This window comes from Canis lupus, chromosome X (assembly GCF_011100685.1).
Source record: "Canis lupus familiaris isolate Mischka breed German Shepherd chromosome X, alternate assembly UU_Cfam_GSD_1.0, whole genome shotgun sequence".
In the NCBI taxonomy this organism is placed as follows: Eukaryota; Metazoa; Chordata; class Mammalia; order Carnivora; family Canidae; genus Canis; species Canis lupus.
In genome coordinates this window covers 60,478,315-60,500,057 of record NC_049260.1, presented here as the reverse complement: position 1 = coordinate 60,500,057, position 21,743 = coordinate 60,478,315, and the positions used below count along the sequence as shown (strand labels likewise).

At 38.3% G+C, this 21,743-nt stretch overlaps 1 protein-coding gene across 12 annotated transcripts in view; it reads right to left on the bottom strand.

Annotated features, from left to right (window-relative positions):
• Nucleotides 1–593: 593 nt before the first annotated feature.
• Nucleotides 594–21,743, bottom strand: part of ATP7A (ATPase copper transporting alpha) — a 153,161-nt gene continuing 132,011 nt past the window's right edge. For 11 of the 12 annotated variants that reach the window (XM_038587767.1, XM_038587768.1, XM_038587769.1 and 8 more), the window contains 6 exons: nt 20,086–20,232; nt 18,000–18,142; nt 8,320–8,523; nt 7,679–7,796; nt 5,076–5,178; nt 594–4,526 (listed from right to left, as the gene is read on the bottom strand). In XM_038587767.1, the coding sequence (XP_038443695.1) occupies nt 4,250–4,526; nt 5,076–5,178; nt 7,679–7,796; nt 8,320–8,523; nt 18,000–18,142; nt 20,086–20,232 (992 nt within the window). In that variant the 3' untranslated portion in view covers nt 594–4,249. The remainder of the gene's footprint in view (nt 4,527–5,075; nt 5,179–7,678; nt 7,797–8,319; nt 8,524–17,999; nt 18,143–20,085; nt 20,233–21,743) is intronic. The other variant, XM_038587777.1, reaches the window with a different exon arrangement.

The following is a 21,743-nucleotide window of genomic DNA, read 5'->3' as shown; positions in this document are numbered from 1 at the left end:
TCAAGACACCAATGGAAGAGAGAGTGACCAGCTCAGTGGATTGAGTTCAGTAAATCCACTGAGGGTCAGTAAACCCTGACCAGTTCAGGGATTTTACTCATGTTCAGATATAAGTAAAACCTATCTCATCAACCTGAATGGTCTCAAGACTAAGGGAGAGAAATGAAAATGAGTTTTTCCTTACAATAAGTTAAAAACCCTTTCCTTAACCCACAAAAGTGTTTGGTATAAGAATATATTTGGGGTGGGATCCGCACTGTATAGGGACCCCCAAATGCAAGAAAACCTCTTGTCTCCATTAAGCTCATTTGGGATAGACAATATCAAGAATGTATTAGAGATTACAGAATTCCTTTTGAGGACAACTATATTCCTCTCATTGTTTCTCATCCTCACTAAATGATATAGCAGGTGGAGTGGAAGTGAAGGAAAACAGTTTTCTTCCCTCCCACTCTTCGTGAATGTGTAGTGCTGCCTCCAATCCTACCCCACCATTGAGTAACAGTCAAAAAAACATAACTTAATCCAGGGTAGTTTGGGACTGCTGGAAGAAGAGTTGGATGGTTTAACAAAAGACACACTGACAAAAAACATTTCTCTGCAATACTATAATTATAAATTTGAAGGCACATCCTTGGCAGAAATATAATCAATTACATGCTTATGGAAAAACAAACTACTAAATATCTTAACTGTAGTAGATGATTATTGCACAACATTGTCCACTGCTCTGTTGGGTACCAAACAATCAATGTTTAACAATGTTTAGTTAAACATTTAACTAAAACCACAAGGTTGAGACACCTGGTTTTGGCTACTGATGGTATCCATTATCAATGCCATTATAGAAGCACTTTAAATTGAAGAACAAGATTTCATACTTTTGTGTTTATTTGGTGATTCATACTAGATAAACTTTCGGAGGGACTATAGCAACTTAGTGTAAAAATAGTAATTTGGCATGAATTTATATTTTTAATTTATATTTATTGTACATTTGTCAAAATAATATTTTTAAGTATAGAAAAGTAAGAAATAAACAAGCAAAAAATCCAAAGGGAGTGATTCCAGGAATGTTTTTATTCTTATTAAAATAACCAATAACCAGATGCCTCACCCAAAGAAAATAACAAAATAGAGTAGAATAAATATTAAGAAAAAATAATTTTAAAGCAAGATTCACCAGAAATGGGAAAAAAGTCTCAAAGAACATACATTTTTGATTTTAAGCTGTGTACATAAAAGATATGCACACTTAAATTTTCGGAAACACTTTGTCTACAGTGCTATTTTAAGCATTCTGAAGAAAGAAAACATTTGAAAAAAGAAAAAACTTGTACAAAGTTAAAGCACAACGTAAAATTTTTTGTTCACAAGGCATCAAATTTAACACCCTAAAATGCTGATACTAAGCTAGGAAAAAGAACATCTCTATTTTCACAACTGATAACATACTTCTTTAGACTACGAAACTAACTATCCTAGTTGTGTTTTAACCTTTGAAATTCAAAAGGCATCTTTGGATATTCAAGATAAAAGGTGCCCCATAGTTGAGTCAGAACCAGAACTGGATATCAAAACATCCTTTTTATCTTCAGACTGAGGGCATGGTTACTGAGTGAATACAGAAGAGTGATAAAGGAACAACAAATAAAGAACTTCAAATATTCAAAAATCAAATTCAGATATAAATCCATTTTCCTTCTATATGGTAAACATGTATGTGTACATACACACATATCTATTTATAACATTTGTTCTCACTAGTCACTAGTTATTTAAAGCTAGTTATTAACTGAAAGCAATGTTTTTGATCCAGATTCATCTTTCTCCCCTGGGAATACAGCTGCTCTATGAAGCTAATGGGAGTTCAGGATTACAAAAGAGACTTGGGGTAGAGAATTCAAACGTGGTTACAGATATTTAAAATAGGATTCTTTCTAAACAACATGTTTTCTGTTCTGATAGTAAGGGTTGAAATTAAATCCTTGATTTTTCCCAGATTATAGGGTGCTCTTCTCACTGTCCTAGGACATGTGGGTCCCTTGGCAAGTGGAGGACAAAAGGACAACTCAAAAACACACATAGAAATAAAAGTAGTAACTGGCTATGTTCAAGTGTTTCAAAGACAGAGAAAGAGTAAGGGAGAAGGAGAGGTGCTTCTTTTTTCAAGAGTCTATTGTACATTTGTCATATTAGCTCTTTCTTCTAGAAGAAATAGGTTGTGGTATGAGGAACCACTAGAGTTAAAATAAAAAACAAATATTAAAATTCAAAGTGGAAGCATGGAAGATGGCGTAAGTGTTTAAAGACCCTAGACATACAAACGCATCCATATTTCATTAAAATGGGTTTGCCTTTCTAGATTAATAGCACCTTCATCAATAGTTTCAATTCTCTAAGATAGTTGAGATAAAAATGAGATTTTTCCCCAAATCTGAAAAGCTAACATAGAATATGTTGTAAACTTTTTTTGTGAGTGTATGAAAGGATAAAAGAAAAAGGAAGTAGGAGAGGAAGAAACCCATCCCCCCACTCCCACCTGATTGTAGACTCTGTCCTAAAAAAATTGATTATTAATATTGATTACAGATCTCAAGGGGAGAAAAGAACTAACATTTACTGAGTACAAGTCCTAGGTGCTAGGCATCATGCTAACAGCTTTACGTATGGCAATGAGAACAAAATATTAGGTATTTATTTATTTTCACTTCCATATTCTATATATGAGATCTATCTGGCAATTAATGAAGAATTTCAATAGTGATACAAATACCAGATCTCTGAGCAGTGTATTAACTCCTAGGCACTCAGGGGGATTATTTCTAACTCTATATGGCACTGAGAACAGCCCCTGAATTTGTGAACTATGCTAACTAGTGAGGGCAAATGCTTTAAACTAGAGAAAAGTATAGATTTGGCTAAAAGGTATCACAACCTAGGGAGATTTTCATTTCTGTAGTACAACTTATTGTATTTTTTTGGTAAATGCGGCTTTGTGTAATAGCAGTATTTTAAAGTCATTTTGAGAAGTAATCTAAAATACTAAAATATAATTAAAATCTATTAAATTATATATACCAGCTAAAGTCTTATATTCTCTCCAAAAAAGGACACATTTAGTGAATCCAGGTAACTACATAGGACCCGTATAGGTTAAAGATGGTACTGTTAATCTTTGAAAAAGTCAACTGCAGAAGAGGCTCAAAATCTTAAGTTTTTGGACTAAGGCTGAAAAGACTAAGAACAATTTATAGTGGAACTCAGCAGGAGCGAATTGAAAGGGTTTTTTTTTAAAGATTTTATTTATTTATTCATGACAGACACAGAAAGAGAGAGGCAGAGACACAGGCAGGGAGGAGCAGGCTCCCTGCAGGGAGCCCAACATGGGACTCTGGGGTCACGACCTGAGCCATAGGCAGATGCTCAGCCACTGAGCCACCCAGGCGTCCCACAAATTGAAAGTCTGTACAGAGCTAGGGAGTCAATGAAAGAAAAATCTGATGTATTTTTTACAGGAATGGAAAGATCGGAAACAGGGAACCCTATGGACCCTCAAGGTTTTTGGGGGCTACAAGACAAAGGAAAAAGATATTGGAAAAGTTGTCAGTTATTTTTATCAATCAAAAATCGCCTACACTTAGCTCACTTGAAAGAACAACAACAACAAAAAACTACTGGTGCATCTAAGAAAGCAACCACAAAGACAAAGATGCGGGGAGAATAAGGGGGGAAAAAGCCACTAATAAATAAGGCACATCTATTTTTAAACAGTTTCTACTGTTTTCCTTCTAAAACCACATGCTTTATACAGTGTTTTAAAAGCCCTTGTTCCCCAACCTGGCAGGGATGAGAGCTCAAGAATGTCCTCAAGATCATGCTCTCAGATCTTCAAACTTTTAAGTATCCTTTTTCTTGAGCCTTTTCTTTTTGGTCAAATAAAAAAGTATCTATCACTTTAGCAGCAATTCAGCAATCTTCAATTGTAGGGCTTGTTGTAAATCTTACTGGCCTACATTCTCTGTTTCTAGTGAAAATAAAAAGAATTGGAAATTCACTTTAAATAAAGCTAGGTTAAGAGCCAATGCTCTGAAAAACAATATTTTTGCCATTAGACAAATGCAAGTCAGATAGATTCCCTAACATAAGGGCATGAGACCAATGGAAAATCCTTCCACAATATTTTGAAAAGTTAAGAAGACATCATTAATGCTGTATCAGTGCATAACATCATCAGCTGGATGGCCTGTTACAATGTGGTGTCATCATCTTCCCTGTAGTCTCCCACCAGAAGTGAATGCTTGTCAGGTTCACTGGTACCAATGCTATTTAGGGACCGTTTATCAGACAGTAGTGAATTTATGGAGGCTCTGCTGTAATTAACAATCCGGTCCAGCAAACCCAGTTTAGGAGAATTTCTTGATGTATCATCTATTCCAACATGAACGCTGATTTCCGAAGGCCTTTTCTGTCCCATCTGGCTTCGCGCATGCAGTTCATAATTCTCATAAGTTGGTTTTCTGTAACTGAACATATACAAAGGTACACTAGTTTGAAATAACCAAATGTGAACTAGAAACTTGTTATATTCAAAACTGGAAATATATTTGCCTGGTATGAAATCTACAAAGGTGGTTCCTGTTAGGAAAGTAGCTCAAAAAAATTTTATGGAGTCACACAATCAGAAATTTTACTTCTCAGAGCCAATGCATTACATTCTTACCACACTCAGAGCTAGGTAGAGACTACATAAGATGATAATTACATAGCTAACATTCATTATTTTTTTAAAGATTTTATTTATTTATTCATGAGAGACACGAGAAAGAGAGAGAGGCAGAGACACAGGCAGAGGAAGAAGCAGGCTCCATGCAGGGAGCCTGACGTGGGACTCGATCCTGGGTCTCCAGGATCACACCCTGGGCTGAAGGTGGCGCTGAGCCACCAGGGCTGCCCACTAACATTCATTATTAAGAACAGTTTGGGCCTATCACACAAGAATAAGACCTACCAAGACCGACTGTGGATGATAAAAGGAATATAAAATGCGAACATGAGCAAGCCATCATACTTACAGTTTAAGGAAGAGAGAAGAAAGTACTACTGAAACAGATGAAGCAGCCATTGCAGCAGATCCCATCCAGGGCTGCAAAACCAAACCAATAGGCATAAAAACTCCTAGGAAACAAGTTTGGATTAGTTAGAGCAGACAGTACTAAACAGATTGTTAATGTTTTTCTAATACATAGATACAAATAATTTCCTTGTTTGATAGTTATTCAGCACTTTATAAGTGAAAAATCAGCAGTCACATAAATCTCCACCAACAGGAGGATAGAGTGTTGCTGTGAACATTTCTTGTACATGTCTCCCTGTGCATGTGTTTGAGAATTTCTCCAGGGTACATACCAGAGGTGAAACTGGATTATAACATGGGCACATCTTCTACTTTAGGTGGATATCTGTCAGTTGTTCTCCAAAGTGCTTTGGACCAGATCATAATCCCACCAATAGTGTATGAATTCATGTTCTACAAACTCATCCACTATTTTTAAAAAGACTTTATTTATTTGAGAGAGCAAGAGTGAGTGCATGAGTGGGGGAGGAACAAAGGGAGAGAAGCAGACCCCTCATTGAGCGGGGAGCCCAACACAGGGCTTGATCCCAGGACCCTTAGATCATGATCTGAGCCAAAATCATAATTTGGATGCCCAATTGACTGAGCCATCCAGGCGCCCCTCCACACTTGGTTTTGATAGATATTTGAACATTTGGCTTATATGATAGGAATAAGATAGACTTACTGTCTTCTAACTTTTTATGTGCTTATCTATATTTTTCATTTTTCTATAATGATCATATATTACTTGCATAATTTTTTTCTACTCTGCCCCTACTTACATAATTTTTTAAAAAATCATTTGCTACATGAATTAATCTTTCTGGATTTTGACTATTCTTTTATTTTTTGTTCCCTCAGCATTTGTGTCCTTGTTTATAAACAGGTTTGTAATTGTTCTAACATCATTTCACGTCCTTCTTTGGCTCTCAAACCAGAGAGAACATGAGAAAGTGATAACTATTTCTCTTCTGTTATTACTAACTCCTGGGGCGCCTGGGTAGCTCAGTTGGTTAAGCATACGATTCTTGGTTTCAGCTCAGGTCATGATCTCAGGATCTCAGGATCATGAGATCAGTCCCACATCAGGTTCTGCATTGGACATGGAGCCTGCTTAAGATTCTCTCTCTCCCTTTCCTTCTGCCCCTCCCCCTGCATTCTCTTTCTCTTTCTCTCTCTCTCTCTCTCTCTCTAAAAAATTACAATGGGGATCCCTGGGTGGCGCAGCGGTTTGGCGCCTGCCTTTGGCCCAGGGCGCGATCCTGGAGACCCGGGATCGAATCCCACGTCGGGCTCCCGGTGCATGGAGCCTGCTTCTCCCTCTGCCTGTGTCTCTGCCTCTCTCTCTCTCTGTGACTATCATAAATAAATAAAAATTTTAAAAAAAAATTTAAATAAAAAATTACAATGTATTACTTTTCCTACCAAATCCCTAAGTACAGGACATTTTCAAGTGTTTATTTAAAAATTCTAAATTGTTTTTTCTTGGTCATATTCCTTTATTCGCTCCATCAATCTCCCTCCCTCTCTTTTTCTCCTCCTCTTTTCTCCCCCCCTCCATCTCCCTCCCTCTCTGTCTCTCTCTCTCTCCTGGAACACACATAAAAAACCCTGTTAAAAAAATCCTGTTGGCTATTAGAATATAAAGTGAAGAGCAAACAATTCCCCATATGCTATAACTATGTAAGAAAACAAAAACACTGATGCAAAGTAAAAAAAAAGACTGGAAGCAAATACACTAAAATGCTTACACAGTAAGATTAAAAGTAAATTCTGTTAAGCATTTGACTCTTGATTTCAGCTCAGGTCATGATCTCATTGAGATTGAGCCTCGTTTTGGGCTCTATGCTTAGCGGGAGTCCACTATAGATTCTCTCTCCCTCTCTCTTTGCCCCTCCCCCACTCATGAGCTTTCTCTCTCTCTCTCTCTTTCTAAGTAAATCTATAAAAGTAAATTTGTTCTCTTCATCAAAAGATAAATAAATAAATTAGTGATAGCATATGGAGAAAGAGATGAAATAATGTGGCAAAGTATTAGTAATTGGTGAATCTAAATAAAGACTATACAGATTTTCATTGTACCTTTTTTCCTTGTTATACATAGCTTTGAAATTTCTCAAAATATAAAACTGGAGGGGAAAAGAAAGTAAATTAAAATAAACCTATCAGAATCCTTATACATTTTATGCCATAATGAACATTGCTCAAAATTACAATTATTGATTTTATTTTTTTAAAGACTGTATTTATTTACTTGACAGAGAGACAGCACAAGCAGGGGGAGCAGCAGGCAGAGGGATAGGGAGAAGCAGGCTCCCTGCTGAACAAGGAGTCCAACGTGGGGCTCGATCCCAGGACCCTGGGATCATGACCGGAGCCTAAGGCAGACACTTAACTGGCTGAGCCACCCAGGTACCTGTACAATTTTTGGTCTTTCACCATACCAGCAGACTACATATAAAAACTGAGCTTGAAGCAAATAATAAGATTAAAACTTCCAATATGATAGATCTCTAATGATTTCAGAGGAAAAAGTAATACTAGCCAATAGTCACATACCAGCAGCTATGGGAATTCCAACTAGATTATAAATGAGAGCGAAAACAAAATTTATCCGAATCCTCTTGACTGTCTTCCTTGATAAGTCAATACTTGCCACTACATCCAGAAGATCATTCTGAGAACAGAAAAATTTGTGATATTAGTGAGAGACTCTAACTTAATAAGTACTTTTGTATTTGATACTGTGATTTTGAAGGTGATGTGAACCTGAGGGTGGGTAATATGAATTAACTATAAATCTCAAATATTGCTAAAAATTTCAGTCAGCCTTGGAAAATGTTTTTCAGGAATTTTCTCAGAGGTCTAGAAAACATTTTTGGGGTTATATGCTGGTATGTAGATTACATCACTTAAAATCATCTCAGCAAGTGTTGTTGAAGATGATTTTTTATAAAGTATATTCCAATCTTATTCTATACTTCAGAAGCTTGGAATTCTCATTTGCTTTGCTGGATTGAAAAAGTCTGGAAGTAATTAGAATGACTTCTCATACTCCCACCTTGAATTCTCCTAATATCAAAGGCTGGGAGCATGTGAATTAGAAGGAAAGAACTGTTCTACTCAATATACTTTACAACATTATCTCTGACCATGTGGAGCAGTGTCACAGACCTCAACATTCAGGACACAGGACTTACCCTTATCAAAACCACATCAGCTGCTTCAAGGGCTACATCTGTACCTGTGCCAATGGCAATTCCTACATTAGCCATAGCCAGAGCTGGAGAGTCATTGATTCCATCTCCTACCATTGCAACCCATTTCCCTTCTTCCTGAAGTTGCTTCACCTTAGCTACCTTATGAGAAGGAAGAACTTCAGCAAACACCTTTGTGATGCCAACCTACGTGAGGAAAAATAAATTCATTTCAATAAATATTACTAGGACCTCAAATACAACACAGCAATAATAAGCATCATTTTTCCACCCATCAGATGTCCAAAATTTTAAAAATTGATAATATCCAGTGATAGTAAGGATATGGAGAAATGAGCTCTTATACACTTTCAGTGGACATGTAAACTGTTATTGTCTTTTTGGAGAGCATTTGGCAGGATCTATCAAAGTGCACACATCATTTGATTGAGCAATTCCACTTCCAGCCATATTCTGGACATAATTATACAAGTATAAAAAGATGCATGTTTGACTTCCAGGAAAGATGGCAAAGTGGGGAGATCCTGGGTTCACCTCATCCCATAGATGTAACTGGATGCACCCATGTCAGTATGAATGGCCCAGAGAATGGTCTAAGGACAGGCGGAATAGACTATCTACAGTTAGGTATACAAAAGAGGCCATGTTGAGGAAGGTGTGGAAGGGAAGACACGGTCTGGAGCCAGGTGGACTCATGGGGAAGTCTGTGGGAAGGAAGAATGTGATGGGCCTGGAGAGGGGAGAGGAACAGATCCCTACACTGGGTGCCCCAGGTACAGGGGCCTGCACAGGGAAGGCAAGTCCACATAGAATTTGGCTTTGAGAACCAGAGGGGCCTACTTTGTGAGTTCTTACAATCAATGGGGCTTAACACCTGGAACTTTAAAAATCAGCTGGTTCAGCTCTGGGAGAGCCAGAGGATAATAAGAAATTCAGTCCCTCCTCCTCTCTCCTCACTTAGCACAACAAACAGCTTCTATAGCATAGAAGCAGCAGTTTGAAAAATGCCTGGGGTATACAGGAGGGAGATTTGTTTACTAATTTCAGAGTGTGTTCAGTAGGGGCAGGGATCTTTGGGAGACTTCTCCAAGAACCAAAGAACTGGCAGGTAGCATTTTTCTCCCCTGCCCCCAGCCTACATACACCAATACCTGTGGTAACTAACATAGTTCCAACTCTCTCCACATAGATTACTAACAGTGTGCCCTGCTGCCACGCAATTCTACAGATCCACCCCTTCCAACCCAGCCAGACTCAGCGGTTTTCCCTGATGACTACAGGTCCCCTCCCATAGCAGGCCAGTACAGACCTTGCTGGAACCCCATGCCCTGACCACACTTTCTCCTGTGGACCTGCCCCCTCCCCTTGGACAGAGCCCATCCAAAACGGTGCCACAAGCCTGGCAGTGTACAAGCAGCCCTGACAGGGGTCAGAACCACTACAAAGTGGCTCTAGCCCCATGCAGAGGGAAATATAATCATACACACAAGTCCACCTGGGGCCCCAACAGTGTGGTGGAGGTAGATATTGGGTCTGATGGCACGCTCTACTCACCAAAGAAAGCTTCTCAGGGGACAACACAGGTAGAGTACTCTATAGTTTGGTGCTACTGAATCTCTTGCAAATACCTGGTCTGACTCAATTCATGCTCAAGATGGCCCCAGAATGGTCCACTAACACCACCGGGACCAAACCTTGCTGCCAACAGGCAAAGAGAGACAGTGTAGACAACTGAACTGAAGGCAAAATGTGGCTCAGCCAAAATAGTCCAGTGCATGCAACACACATAGGAGACACCAGTAAACTGCCAGGATCTAGTGAACAGAGGAGACTGTACTACAGGGTAGTAAAGGACTCTCCTTCATAAGGACACTAGTTTCAAGAGCAGGAACTGCAGCTGACTTTTCTAACACATGGAAACAGACACAGAAACTTAGAAAGAGGAGATAAAGGAATATGTCCCAAGTGAAAGAACAGGACAAAATCATAGCAAGAGAGCTGAATGAAACGAAAATAAGTAAATATGTCTGATAGATAATGGTCATAAGGTCATAGTAATGGTCATAAGGATACTCCCTCGACTTAAGAAAAACAATGGAGACTTCAATGTTACCATCAAAAAAGAGACAGAAAGCATAAAAAAGTAGAGATGAAGAACTTGATAGCTGAAATTAAAAATATATTAGAGAGAATAAACAGGAGACTAGAGGAAACAGAAGAATAGATCAACAACCTGGAGGAGAGAGTAATGGAAAGCAATCAACCTGAACCAGAGAGAGAAAAATAATAACAAAAATGAAAGTAGACTAAGGTAACATAGCAACACTATCAAGAGTAATAACATTGACATTATAGGAATCCCAGAAAGACAAGAAAGGGAAAATGGGGCAGAAAATTTATTTGAAGAAATAATAGCTGAAAACTTCTCTAATCAGTGGAAGGAAATAGAAATCCAGATCCAGAAGGCACAAAAACTCCCAACAAAATTGACCCAAAGAGGTTCACACTAAGACACACAGTATTTAAAATGGTAAAAAGAGGTGATAATGAGAAAATTTTAAAAGCAGCAAGAGAGGGGCACCTGGGTGGCTCAGTTGGTTAAGCATCTACTTTCAACTCAGGTCATGATCCCAGGATCCTGGGATCAAGCCCCACATCGGGCTTTCTGCTCAGTGGGAGCCTGCTTCTCCCTCTGCCTCTGCCTGCCACTCCCCCTGCTTGTGTGTGCTCTCTCTCTCTCTATTAAAAAATAATAATAACAAATCTTTTACAAAAAAATTAAAAATAAAAGCAGCAAGAGAGAAAGGGGAGCCTGAGTGGCTCAGTCAAGCATCTGATTCTTTATTTTGGCTCAGGTCATGATCTCAGGGTCATGAGATCAAGCCCCATATAAGGCTCTGCACTCAGCATGGAGCCTGCTTAAGATTCTCTCTCTCTCACTCCCCCTCTGCCCTCCCTCCCTCTACTCATGCTCGCTTTCTCAGAAGAAAGAAAGGAAAAAAAGAAAAGAAAGGCAAGAGAAAAGAAATCAGGTACATGCAAGAGGAACCCCATAAGACTACCCCATACCATAAATACCAGAAGATATTTCAGAAGAAACTTTGCAGGACAGAAGGGACTGGAATGACACAATCAAAGTACTAAAGGAAAAAACCTACAACCAAGAATACTTTCTTCAGCAATGCTATCATTCAGAATAAAAGGAAAAATAAAGAGTTCCCCCCAAAAGTTAAAGGAATTCATCACCACTAATCTAGCTTTACGAGAAATGTTACAGTGGACTCATTGAGTGAAAAAGAAAGACTGCTGTTTAAAAAAAAAAAGGAAAGACTGTAAGTAGAAGTAAGAAGTAGGAAGCACAAAAGCTAAAATTAAATATATCTATAAAAGTCAGCTAAGAGATTCACAAAATCAAAGGACGTAAAGTGTGACACCACATACCTAAAAAAATAGGGGAGAGGAGTAAAAAACTGGCTTCAAACTTAAGTGACCATCAACTTAATACAGATTGCTATAAGATGTTATATATAAACCTAATGGCAATCACAAATCAAAAACTGGTAATAGATACACAAGAAACAAAGGGAAAGGAATCCAAGTATATCATTAAAACAATCCAGCAAACCATAAGAGAAGAGAGCAAGACAAGAAAGAAGAAGGAGAACTACACAAACAACCATAAAACAAGTAACAAAATGGCAAAAAAAAAAAAAACCCATACTATCAGTATGTACTTTGAATGTAAATGGACTAAACATTTCAATCAAAAGATACTGGGTGACTGGATAAAAAAGCAAGACTCATTTCAGACCTAAAGACATATGCAGATCGAAAGTGAAGGTATGGAAACACATTTATCATAAAAAAGGAAATGAAAATAAAGTCGGGGGATCCCTGGGTGGCGCAGTGGTTTGGCGCCTGCCTTTGGCCCAGGGCACGATCCTGGAGACCCGGGATCGAGTCCCACATCGGGCTCCCGGTGCATGGAGCCTGCTTCTCCCTCTGCCTATGTCTCTGCCTCTCTCTCTCTCTCTCTCTCTCTGTGACTATCATAAATAAATAAAAATTAACAAAAAAATTTAAAAAAAAAAAAAGAAAGAAAATAAAGTCGGGATAGCAATACTTATATAGGACAAAATAGACTAAGAGACAAAGAAGGTATAATCACAAAAGGAACAATCCAGCAAGATGTAAGAATTGTAAATATTTATGCACCCAGGGTGGGAACACACAAATACATCAAGCAGCTAAGAATAAACATGAAGAAAGTAATCAATAGTAATACAATTATAGTAGGTGACTTTAACACCCCACTTGCCATCAATGGATAGATCATTCAAACAGAAACTCAACAAGGAAACAGTGGCTTTGGACACAATGGGACACAATGAAACAGATCTTTTTTTAAAATTGTATTTATTTATTCATGAGAGACAGAGAGGCGGAGACATAGGCAGAGGGATAAGCAAGCTCCCTGAAGGAAACTCCATATGGGACTCGGTCCCTGGACCCCGGGATCACGCCCTGAGCCGAAGGCAAACGCTCAACCACTGTGCCATCCAGGCATCCCCACAATGGGCCAGATTTAACAGATATACTCAGAACATTCCAACCTAAGACAGCAAAATACACATTCTTTTCATGTGCACATGGAACTTTCTCCAGAATAGATCACATATTAGGCCACAAAACAAATCTCAACAAATTCAAAAAGACTGAAGTCATACCATGCACCTGTTCTAACCACAATACTATAAAGCTAGAAATCAACCACAACAAAAAAACCTGTAAAGAAAACAAGAACATGAAGGTTAGATGCTAAACAGTGAATGGACTAATCCCAAAATTGAAGAGGAAATCAAAACATACATGGAGACAAATGAAAATGAAAACAAAATGGCTCAAAAACTTTGGGATGCAGCAAAAGCTGTTTTAAGAGGGAATGTTAGGGACGCCTGGGTGGCTCAGGGGTTGAGCATCTGCCTTTGGCTCAGGGCATGATCCTGGAGTCCTGGGATCGAGTCCCACATCAGGCTTCCTGCATGGAGCCTGCTTCTCCCTCTACCTGTGTCTCTGCCTCTCTCTCTCTCTGTGTCTTTCATGAGTAAATAAATAAAATATTTTTTAAAAAATAAGGGAAGGTTATTGCAAACAGGCCTACATCAAGAAGAAAAATCTTGGCTACAGTTAGGATGGTGGAGTAGGAGGGGGGCCCTATGCTTGTCTTGTCCCTCAAACACAGCTAAATAAATATGAAATCATTCTGAACACCCAAGAAATGAATCTGAGGACTGAAAGAATAAACTTCACGTCTAGAGGGGGAAAAGTAGCCACATTGTGGAAGGTAGGAGCTATAGAGAGTTGATTTGGGGGAGAAAAGAGCTGTGGGTACTATGGAGAGGAGGAAGCCCTGATCACACAGAGAGGAAAGAGAAAAAGAGAAAGAGAGAGAGAGAGAGCAGTGTGCAGGGGACTGCACAAGAAAAACTCTTCCCCAACACCACTGACTGAGAAAAGGAGAGAGGCTAATTATTACAAGTTTTTACAAGCATCGGAGCTCAAAGTCTAAAATTTTAGCAGTCTGTGCCTTCACTGGGGTCATGCCTAGCAGGCTTAGTGGCATTCCTATGGGGACAGAGAGCAGACGCCTGGGAGTGGACAGCATGATATTAGGATCTCCTGGATCACAACAAGATAAACAGTTCATCTCCTTGGAGTACATTTGGAAAAGGTGGCACTGCCTCACAGGGGACCAAAGAGATAGCAGACACCACTGAGAGACCCTGTTACTTAGCATAGCAGCAGAGACACCTGCTGAAGGCAACTAACCCGGAAGCCAGCTTTTGGCTCTGCTTTAACGTAAACTCCAAGCCCCTACATGGTCATGTGACTGCTTTTCTGGGACAAACTGGCACCACCTACAGCATAGTGAGACCCTCCCCCAGAATATCAGCATGGGTCCTTGCTGTATTGGATCCCTAAAATTTGGAGTTTTTGAAATCCAGCCACAAGCCTGAGATAAAAACACAGGAGTACTGGCAGGCAGACAGATCAGACACGGACAGGATGAAAACAGGGTTCTGATGGAAGCCTGGGACACAAGAAGGGAGATTGTTCGCTCTTCTGTGGGAGATTCCTGAACAGCAGCGAATGCCAACTCCCCTCTCTAGGGAGGACAGGGCAGGGTGATGCCATCCCCACCTAGCACATCAGCATGTACAGACTTCAGTGAGCAACACAGCACTCCCCAGTGTTGGGTAGAGCCGCTTACAAGTTCTGCCTTCCTGTGCCTGCAGGTACATTTTTACCAGGGCTAGTCAGCCTGATAACCAGCCCAGTAGGGCCCTATCCCTGAAGACCAGCACAAACCCACTGAACACACCAAGTATATTGATCATAGAGTGCTACAAAGCTTCAGCTCTAGTGGAAATAAGATTATGTTATTTTAACAAGCAGACCAAAGCACACCTTGTTAAAATGCCACACACTGGACAATATCCAAACACCTCACATGGCAGGCAAGGACAAATTCTGCAGAGGACTGACTTGAGAGAAAGAGCATCCAAAACACAATAGCAGAGTACACACTTGGAAAACACTTTCTGAAGCCTCAGGCCTCTTAATATAGCCATTATTCTAAGGAACAGAAAATATAACAGGCTTTCCTAACATACACCAAAAAAACAGTGCCCTAGGCAAAATGCCAAGACAGGTATTCACCACAAAAGAAAGAACATGAAGAGGTGACAGCCAGGGATGTAAACAAAACAGATATACATAATATACTTGAGCCAAAATTTAAAACAATAATCATAAGGATACTAGCCGGGCTTGAGAAAAGCATAGAAGACACTAGGGAATCCTTATTGCAGAGATAAAGGAATGAAAAACTAGTCAGGCCAAAATTTAAAAAGCTAATAACTGACATGCAAAACCAACTGGATGCAAAGACAATGAGGATGGATGAAAAAGAGGAATGAATCAGTGATACGGAAGATAAAAACTATGGAAGATAATGAAGCTGAAAAGAAGAGGGAAAGAAAAATACTGGATAAGGAATGTAAACTTAAGGAACTCAGCGACTCTATAAAGAATAATAACATTCATATCATAGCTGTCCCAGAAAAAGAAGAGAAGGAAAAAAGGGTAAAAGGTTTATTTGAGCAAATTACAGCTAAAAACATCCCTAATCTGGGGAAAGGAACAGACATTGAAATCCAAGAGGCACAGAGAACTCCCATCAAACTCAACAAACGCTGGCCAACACCAAGATATATTGTAGTCAAATTCACAAAATACACAGAGACAAGGAAAGAATCCTGAAAGTAGGAAGGGAAAAATGTCCTTAACCTACAAGGGAAGATCAGGTTTGCAGCAGATCTGTCCACAGAGAAGATATCTGCAAATGACATATCTGACAAAGGGTTAGTATCCAAAATATATAAATACATATAAAATATATAAAGAACACACAAAACTCAACATCTATTAAAAATGGGCAGAAGACATGAACAGACATTTCTCCAAAGAAGATATACAGATGGCCAGCAGACATGTGAAAAGATGCCTAACATTTCTCATCAGGGAAATGCAAATCAAAACCATAATGAGATATCACCTCACATCTGTCAGAATGGCTAAAATAAACTCGAGAAACAGGTGCAGGTGAAGATGTAGAAAAAAGGGAACGCTTGTGCACTGTTGGTGGGAATACAAACTGGTACAGCCACTGTGGAAGACAGTATGGAAGTTCCTTAAATAAATAAAAATAGAATTACTATGTGATCCAGTAATTCTACTATTGGGTATTCACACAAAGAATGTGAAAACACTAATTCAAAAAAATATATGCTGAGTGAAATGAGTCAATCGGAGAAGGACAAACATTATATGTTCTCATTCATTTGGGGAATATAAATAATAGTGAAAGGGAATAGAAGGGAAGGGAGAAGAAATGGGTAGGAAATATCAGAAAGGGAGACAGAACATAGACTCCTAACTCTGGGAAACGAACTAGGGGTGGTGGAAGGGGAGAAAGGTGGGGGGTGGGGGTGAATGGGTGACAGGCACTGAGGGGGGCACTTGATGGGATGAGCACTGGGTGTTATTCTGTATGCTGGCAAACTGAACACCAATAAAAAATAAATTTATTATTAAAAAACAAAAAGATATATGCAGTGCTATGTTTATTGTAGCATTATTTATAATAACCAAGATATGGAAGCTGCCCAGTGTCCACTGGTAGATGAATGGATAAAGGATATGTAGTATATATAAATACAATGGAACATTATGCAGCCTTAAAAAAGAATGAACTCTTGCCATTTGCAATGATGTACATGGAGTTAGAGACTATTATGTTAAGTGAAATAAGTCGGTCAGAGAAAAACAAATACCATATGATTTCACTCCTATGTGGAATTTAAGAAACAAAAGCAAATGAACAAGGAAAGACAGAGACAAGCCAAAAACCAGGCTCTTTACTATAGAGAACAAATTGATGGTTACTAGCGGGGAGTTAGGTGGGAGTACGGATAAAATTAGGTGAAGGGGATTAGGAGTATACTTACCATGATGAGTGCTGAGTAATGTATAGAACTATTGAATCACTACATTGTACATTTGAGTCTAATATAACACTGCATGTTAACTATACTGGAACTAAAATAAAATGTTAAAAAATAAAAAATGAAAGCACTGTGAAATCCTCCCCCTTAAAAAAAGATATATGTCCAAGGATGTACATCATTATCTGTTTGTAACAAAATCTTCAAAACCACCTAAATATCCATCATTAGAGGAATGTTTAAGTAAATTATTATATATCCATACTATAGAATTCCATGTAGTAATGTTGAAAGAATAAAATAACTTTGTATGTTCAGGTATGGACAAAGTTCCAAAGCATATATGTTGTTATATAAAAAAAGAAAACTGCTGAGTAAACAATCTATAGAAAAAAGATGTAATTTATGTAGAAAATATCAGAATATACATTTGTATGTGAACACACATGCATACGAAATATTGGAAATAAGACTGGACAGGGAGATTGGGAGAAAGATGACTTAAACTTTTTACTTTATATCCTTCTGCATTTTTTATATAAGAATGTATTCATATATTACTGTGTTATTTAGTTGAGGAGGAAGAAGGCATTTTGAAGTAGAAAAGACTAATATGAGAAAAGTTCTGTAGGTAAGGCAAATGTAGGGGGTCAGTAGCAGAAAAATATGTCAAAGTGGTACATTAGGTGATGGTTCCACCAGTGATGTTCAGGATGGAAAGTGCCTGGAGCTCTTGCTGTAATTTAGGCATGAGAGATTGGGTATCTGAGAGCCTGGCTTAGGCTTGCAGCACTGATAAAGAATATGAGCAACATTTCAAAGGAAGTATCAACAGACACTGGTGTATGGTGTAACTGAAGTATTTCATGAATTAAGTAAATGTTTCTTTAGTTATAATAGTAACACACAAAGTCCAAAGTCCTTCCCATACAGCATGCCTACTGTTCTTCAAAGAACCAGATATCAGTACTCAGTGATACAGGAAAATAATAGGTAACGTGAATCTTTAGCACTTGAAAGCAAGAAAAAAACTGTATATGACAGAAGTAGAAGTTACACATACCCTTCACCCCAACAACTAAGTAAACCAATTACCTGAGAAGCAATAGATCTAGCTGTTCTGCTGTTGTCTCCAGTCATCAGAACTACTTCTAAGCCCATAGATTTCAAAATATGGACAGCCAATTCTGCTTCAGGCTTCACTGTATCAGCAATAGCTATTAAACCACACAGCTCATCTAAACAGGAACACCAGAAAATAAGAGTTTGGAATATGATGGAAGTAGGAATAATATTCTAACTTAAAATTTAAGAAAGAAATTAATTTTGTTAAGCAAAGTTATTCAGGCCTTAGCTTAATTCAAAATGTTTCCAAACCCACACAGGCTGTATTCCACAAAATCTGTGACAACCTCCAAATTTAGTTATGAAACTTTCACAGAATGAGGTACCGATTACTAATGAAAGTAGTAATTAGAAAATGAAAAGAGACCTCATAGGATACTAAAAGACTCATTTTCTTTCCTTTGAGAAGTATTGGTTGATAGCACCTATCAACAGTGATAGTTCCTAGCACTGTAGTTCATTTTAAGGCAAATGACACTGAAAACTAATACTTTCTTTTTCTTTTTAAGGTGAAGGGGGTGGATTGAGACAAAACTGACATTTTATACTGGGGGAAAGAAATCACTGCAAGTAGTTATTTTAAAAACAAAACTAAATGGTAGTTTCTGCTTCTTCCTGGACCTAAAAATGTCATAGTTAAGATACTGCCTTCATACTTAGCAAGGATTTTAAATGTTGACTAATCTCATAGCTAGAAATTTACCCAAGAAATAATTTAACAAAAGAAAACACCTAAAACCTGATATATGTTTATCAGTGTTTTTTATAATAAAGAAATATTACAAATAGCTTAAATTTCCAACAAGGGAATGATTATGTTAGTTACAGTATATGATAAATTATGCAGAATTAAAATAAAATTAGAAAATATTTATGAATATAGTAAATAAATGAATAAAGCAAAATATAAGGGTATGTGTACAAGGGAGTTTATTTTTTTAAAGATTTTATTTATTTATTCAAGAGAGACACAGAGAGAGAGAGGCAGAGACATAAGCAGAGAGAAAAGCAGGCTCCATGCAAGAACCCAATGTGGGACTTGATCCTGGGACTCCAGGATCATGCCCTGGGCTGAAGGCAGGTGCCAAACCCCTGAGCCACCCAGGGATACCTGTACAAGGGATTTTACATTTAAAAATTTAAAATTTTATTCAACTGCATTGAGGTAAAATTTATATGCAAAATACACCCAATTAAAAACAATATGTTTGGGCAGCCCCTTAGCGCCGCTGTCAGCCCGGGGTGTGATCCTGGAGACCCAGGATGGAGTCCCACATCGGGCTACCTGCATGGAGCCTGCTTCTCCCTCTGCCTGTGTCTCTGCCTCTCTCTCTCTCTGTGTCTCTCATGAATAAATATATAAAATCTTTTTAAAAAACCAATATGTATACTGATATTATAATTCTATATATGTATGTATTATATATTGTATATTATACATATACAATATACATATTTGGTACATTACATTTTTGGTATCAAAAAAACTAGAAATGGAATACATGTAATTAAAACTGACATTGAATTAGGAGGATGAGATTATAGACATTATTTTATTTTGCTATTACTTTAATGTTATGTCATTTTTAGATTCTTTTTAAAGATTTTATTTATCCATTTGAGAGAAATTGAGTGAGAGAGAGCATGAGCGGGGGGTGGGGGGCAAGGAGAGGGAGAAACAGGCTCTCAGCTGAGCAGGGAGCCCAACATGGGGCTCAATCCCAGTACCCTGGGATCATGACCTGAGCTGAAGGCAGATGCTTAACTGACTGAGCCACCCAGGTGCCCATGATTTTTAGGTTTTAAAAAAACCCTTGATTAGTTTGTTTATTTGTTTGTTTGTTTGTTTGTTTAAAGAAAACCATAGGCTAGGGAGGAAAATAACAAAGCCAGGCAAATGTAAGAGAATTCTAAGTTAATCAGTAACAATTATGTATTGCTAACATTTTTACTTTGTATTCAGGCTGCTTTTTAAAAGCCCTTAAGTTCAGATGTCTTTCAAAAATATACATAAAATAATAACTGAGAGCACATCATTGAATCATAGCATACTTACCATCAACTGCCACCAATACAGCAGTCCGACCTTTTCTTTCATGTTCAGTCATGGAATCATCTACATCGTTGTTAATAACAAGACCATTTCTAATCATCCACTCCCGGTTACCAATGAGGACTCTGTACTGCTGAGCATTAAGAGTATCTGAAATAAAGTACAGAAACAACATTTAGTGAGATCATTTAATACTTATAAAAACCCTGCGAGGCACGTTCTTCCTGTCTAACCTTACTCAGTCAATATGTTGTATTTTTGGTAGACTGTAGTCCACAACAGTAATTTCCAAATTTTCAAGAAACACACTCTGCTCTTCTATGCCTTTGGGCCTTTGCACATTTTGCTTTGTCTCCACCTGGAATGTCCTTACCTTCCTCTCCAATTATCAAACTCCATCATATTCTTCAACAGCCAGTTCAAATGTTACTTTCTTGGTGAAGCTTTCCCTTTGATCTTCCACACAACTGAATTAAATTAAAAATATTTGCTATGCCTCAGTAGCTGAATATGGTTGGATGAAAACATACAACCATACTGATATCTAATTTTAAACATGTGACCACTAACTTTACACAAGCCCTTAGAGTTGTCTGGCAATTTTACACTTCCCTAGTCCATTCATTCTCCATTCCTTCTAAAGGGCTATTTTATATCTTCCCTTCTCTAACCCTCATATATGGCCAGATAATGAATCGGCTTCCTACTTTAAAAAGAACTAAAAAGCAATCAAGAGAACTTCTGCAAGCTCTCACTGCCACATCTTTTTTTAAAATTTAAATTCAATTTGCCAACATATACTATAACACCCAGTGTTCATCCATCAAGTGCTTGCCTCAGTGCCCGTCACCCAGTTAGGTCATCCCCCCACCCACCTCCCTTTCTGCAACCCTTTGTTTCCCAGAGTTAGGAGTCTCTCATGGTTTGTCTCCATCTCTAATTTTTCCCACTCAGTTCCCCTCCTTTCCCTTACAATCCCTTTCACTATTTCTTCTAATCAACTACCTATGCCTATGTACACACAAATGTAGCTTCCCTTCTGTTATTATAAACTGCCCTTGCTCCTACTTAAGGCCAACTTCTCCACTTATGCACTAGACCTCTTTCCTTTGCTTATTCTAGAACATTTCTCCAATAATTTTCTTTTTCTACTGCATAATCACATGTTCTATCTTTGTTGCACATAGTCCTATCTTAAAAAAAAAAAACTCTCTTGATCTTACTTACCTCTTTACTACTGCCCTAATTTTCTGCTTCTGTACTGCAGAACTTGGAAGTGTTGTCTCTATTGACTATCTCCAATTCATATCTTCCCATTCTCTTGTGAACCCACTCCAATAAAGCTTTTGTCACATAAGGGACTCCTAACTCTGGGAGGCGAACTGGGGGTGGTGGAAGGGGAGGTGGGTGGGGGGTGAGAGTGACTGGGTGACGGGCGCTGAGGTGGGCACTTGACGGGATGAGCACTGGGTGTTGTTCTATATGTTGGCAAATTGAACACCAATAAAAAATAAATTTATAAAAAAATAAATAAAATAAAATCCAAAAAGGCCACCAAAAAAAAAAAGCTTTTGACTCTACTACTCCAAAGAATTGTTCACACAGTGTACCACTGATCTTTACTTTCATAAATCTAATGGCTAATTCCTGTTCCTCATCTT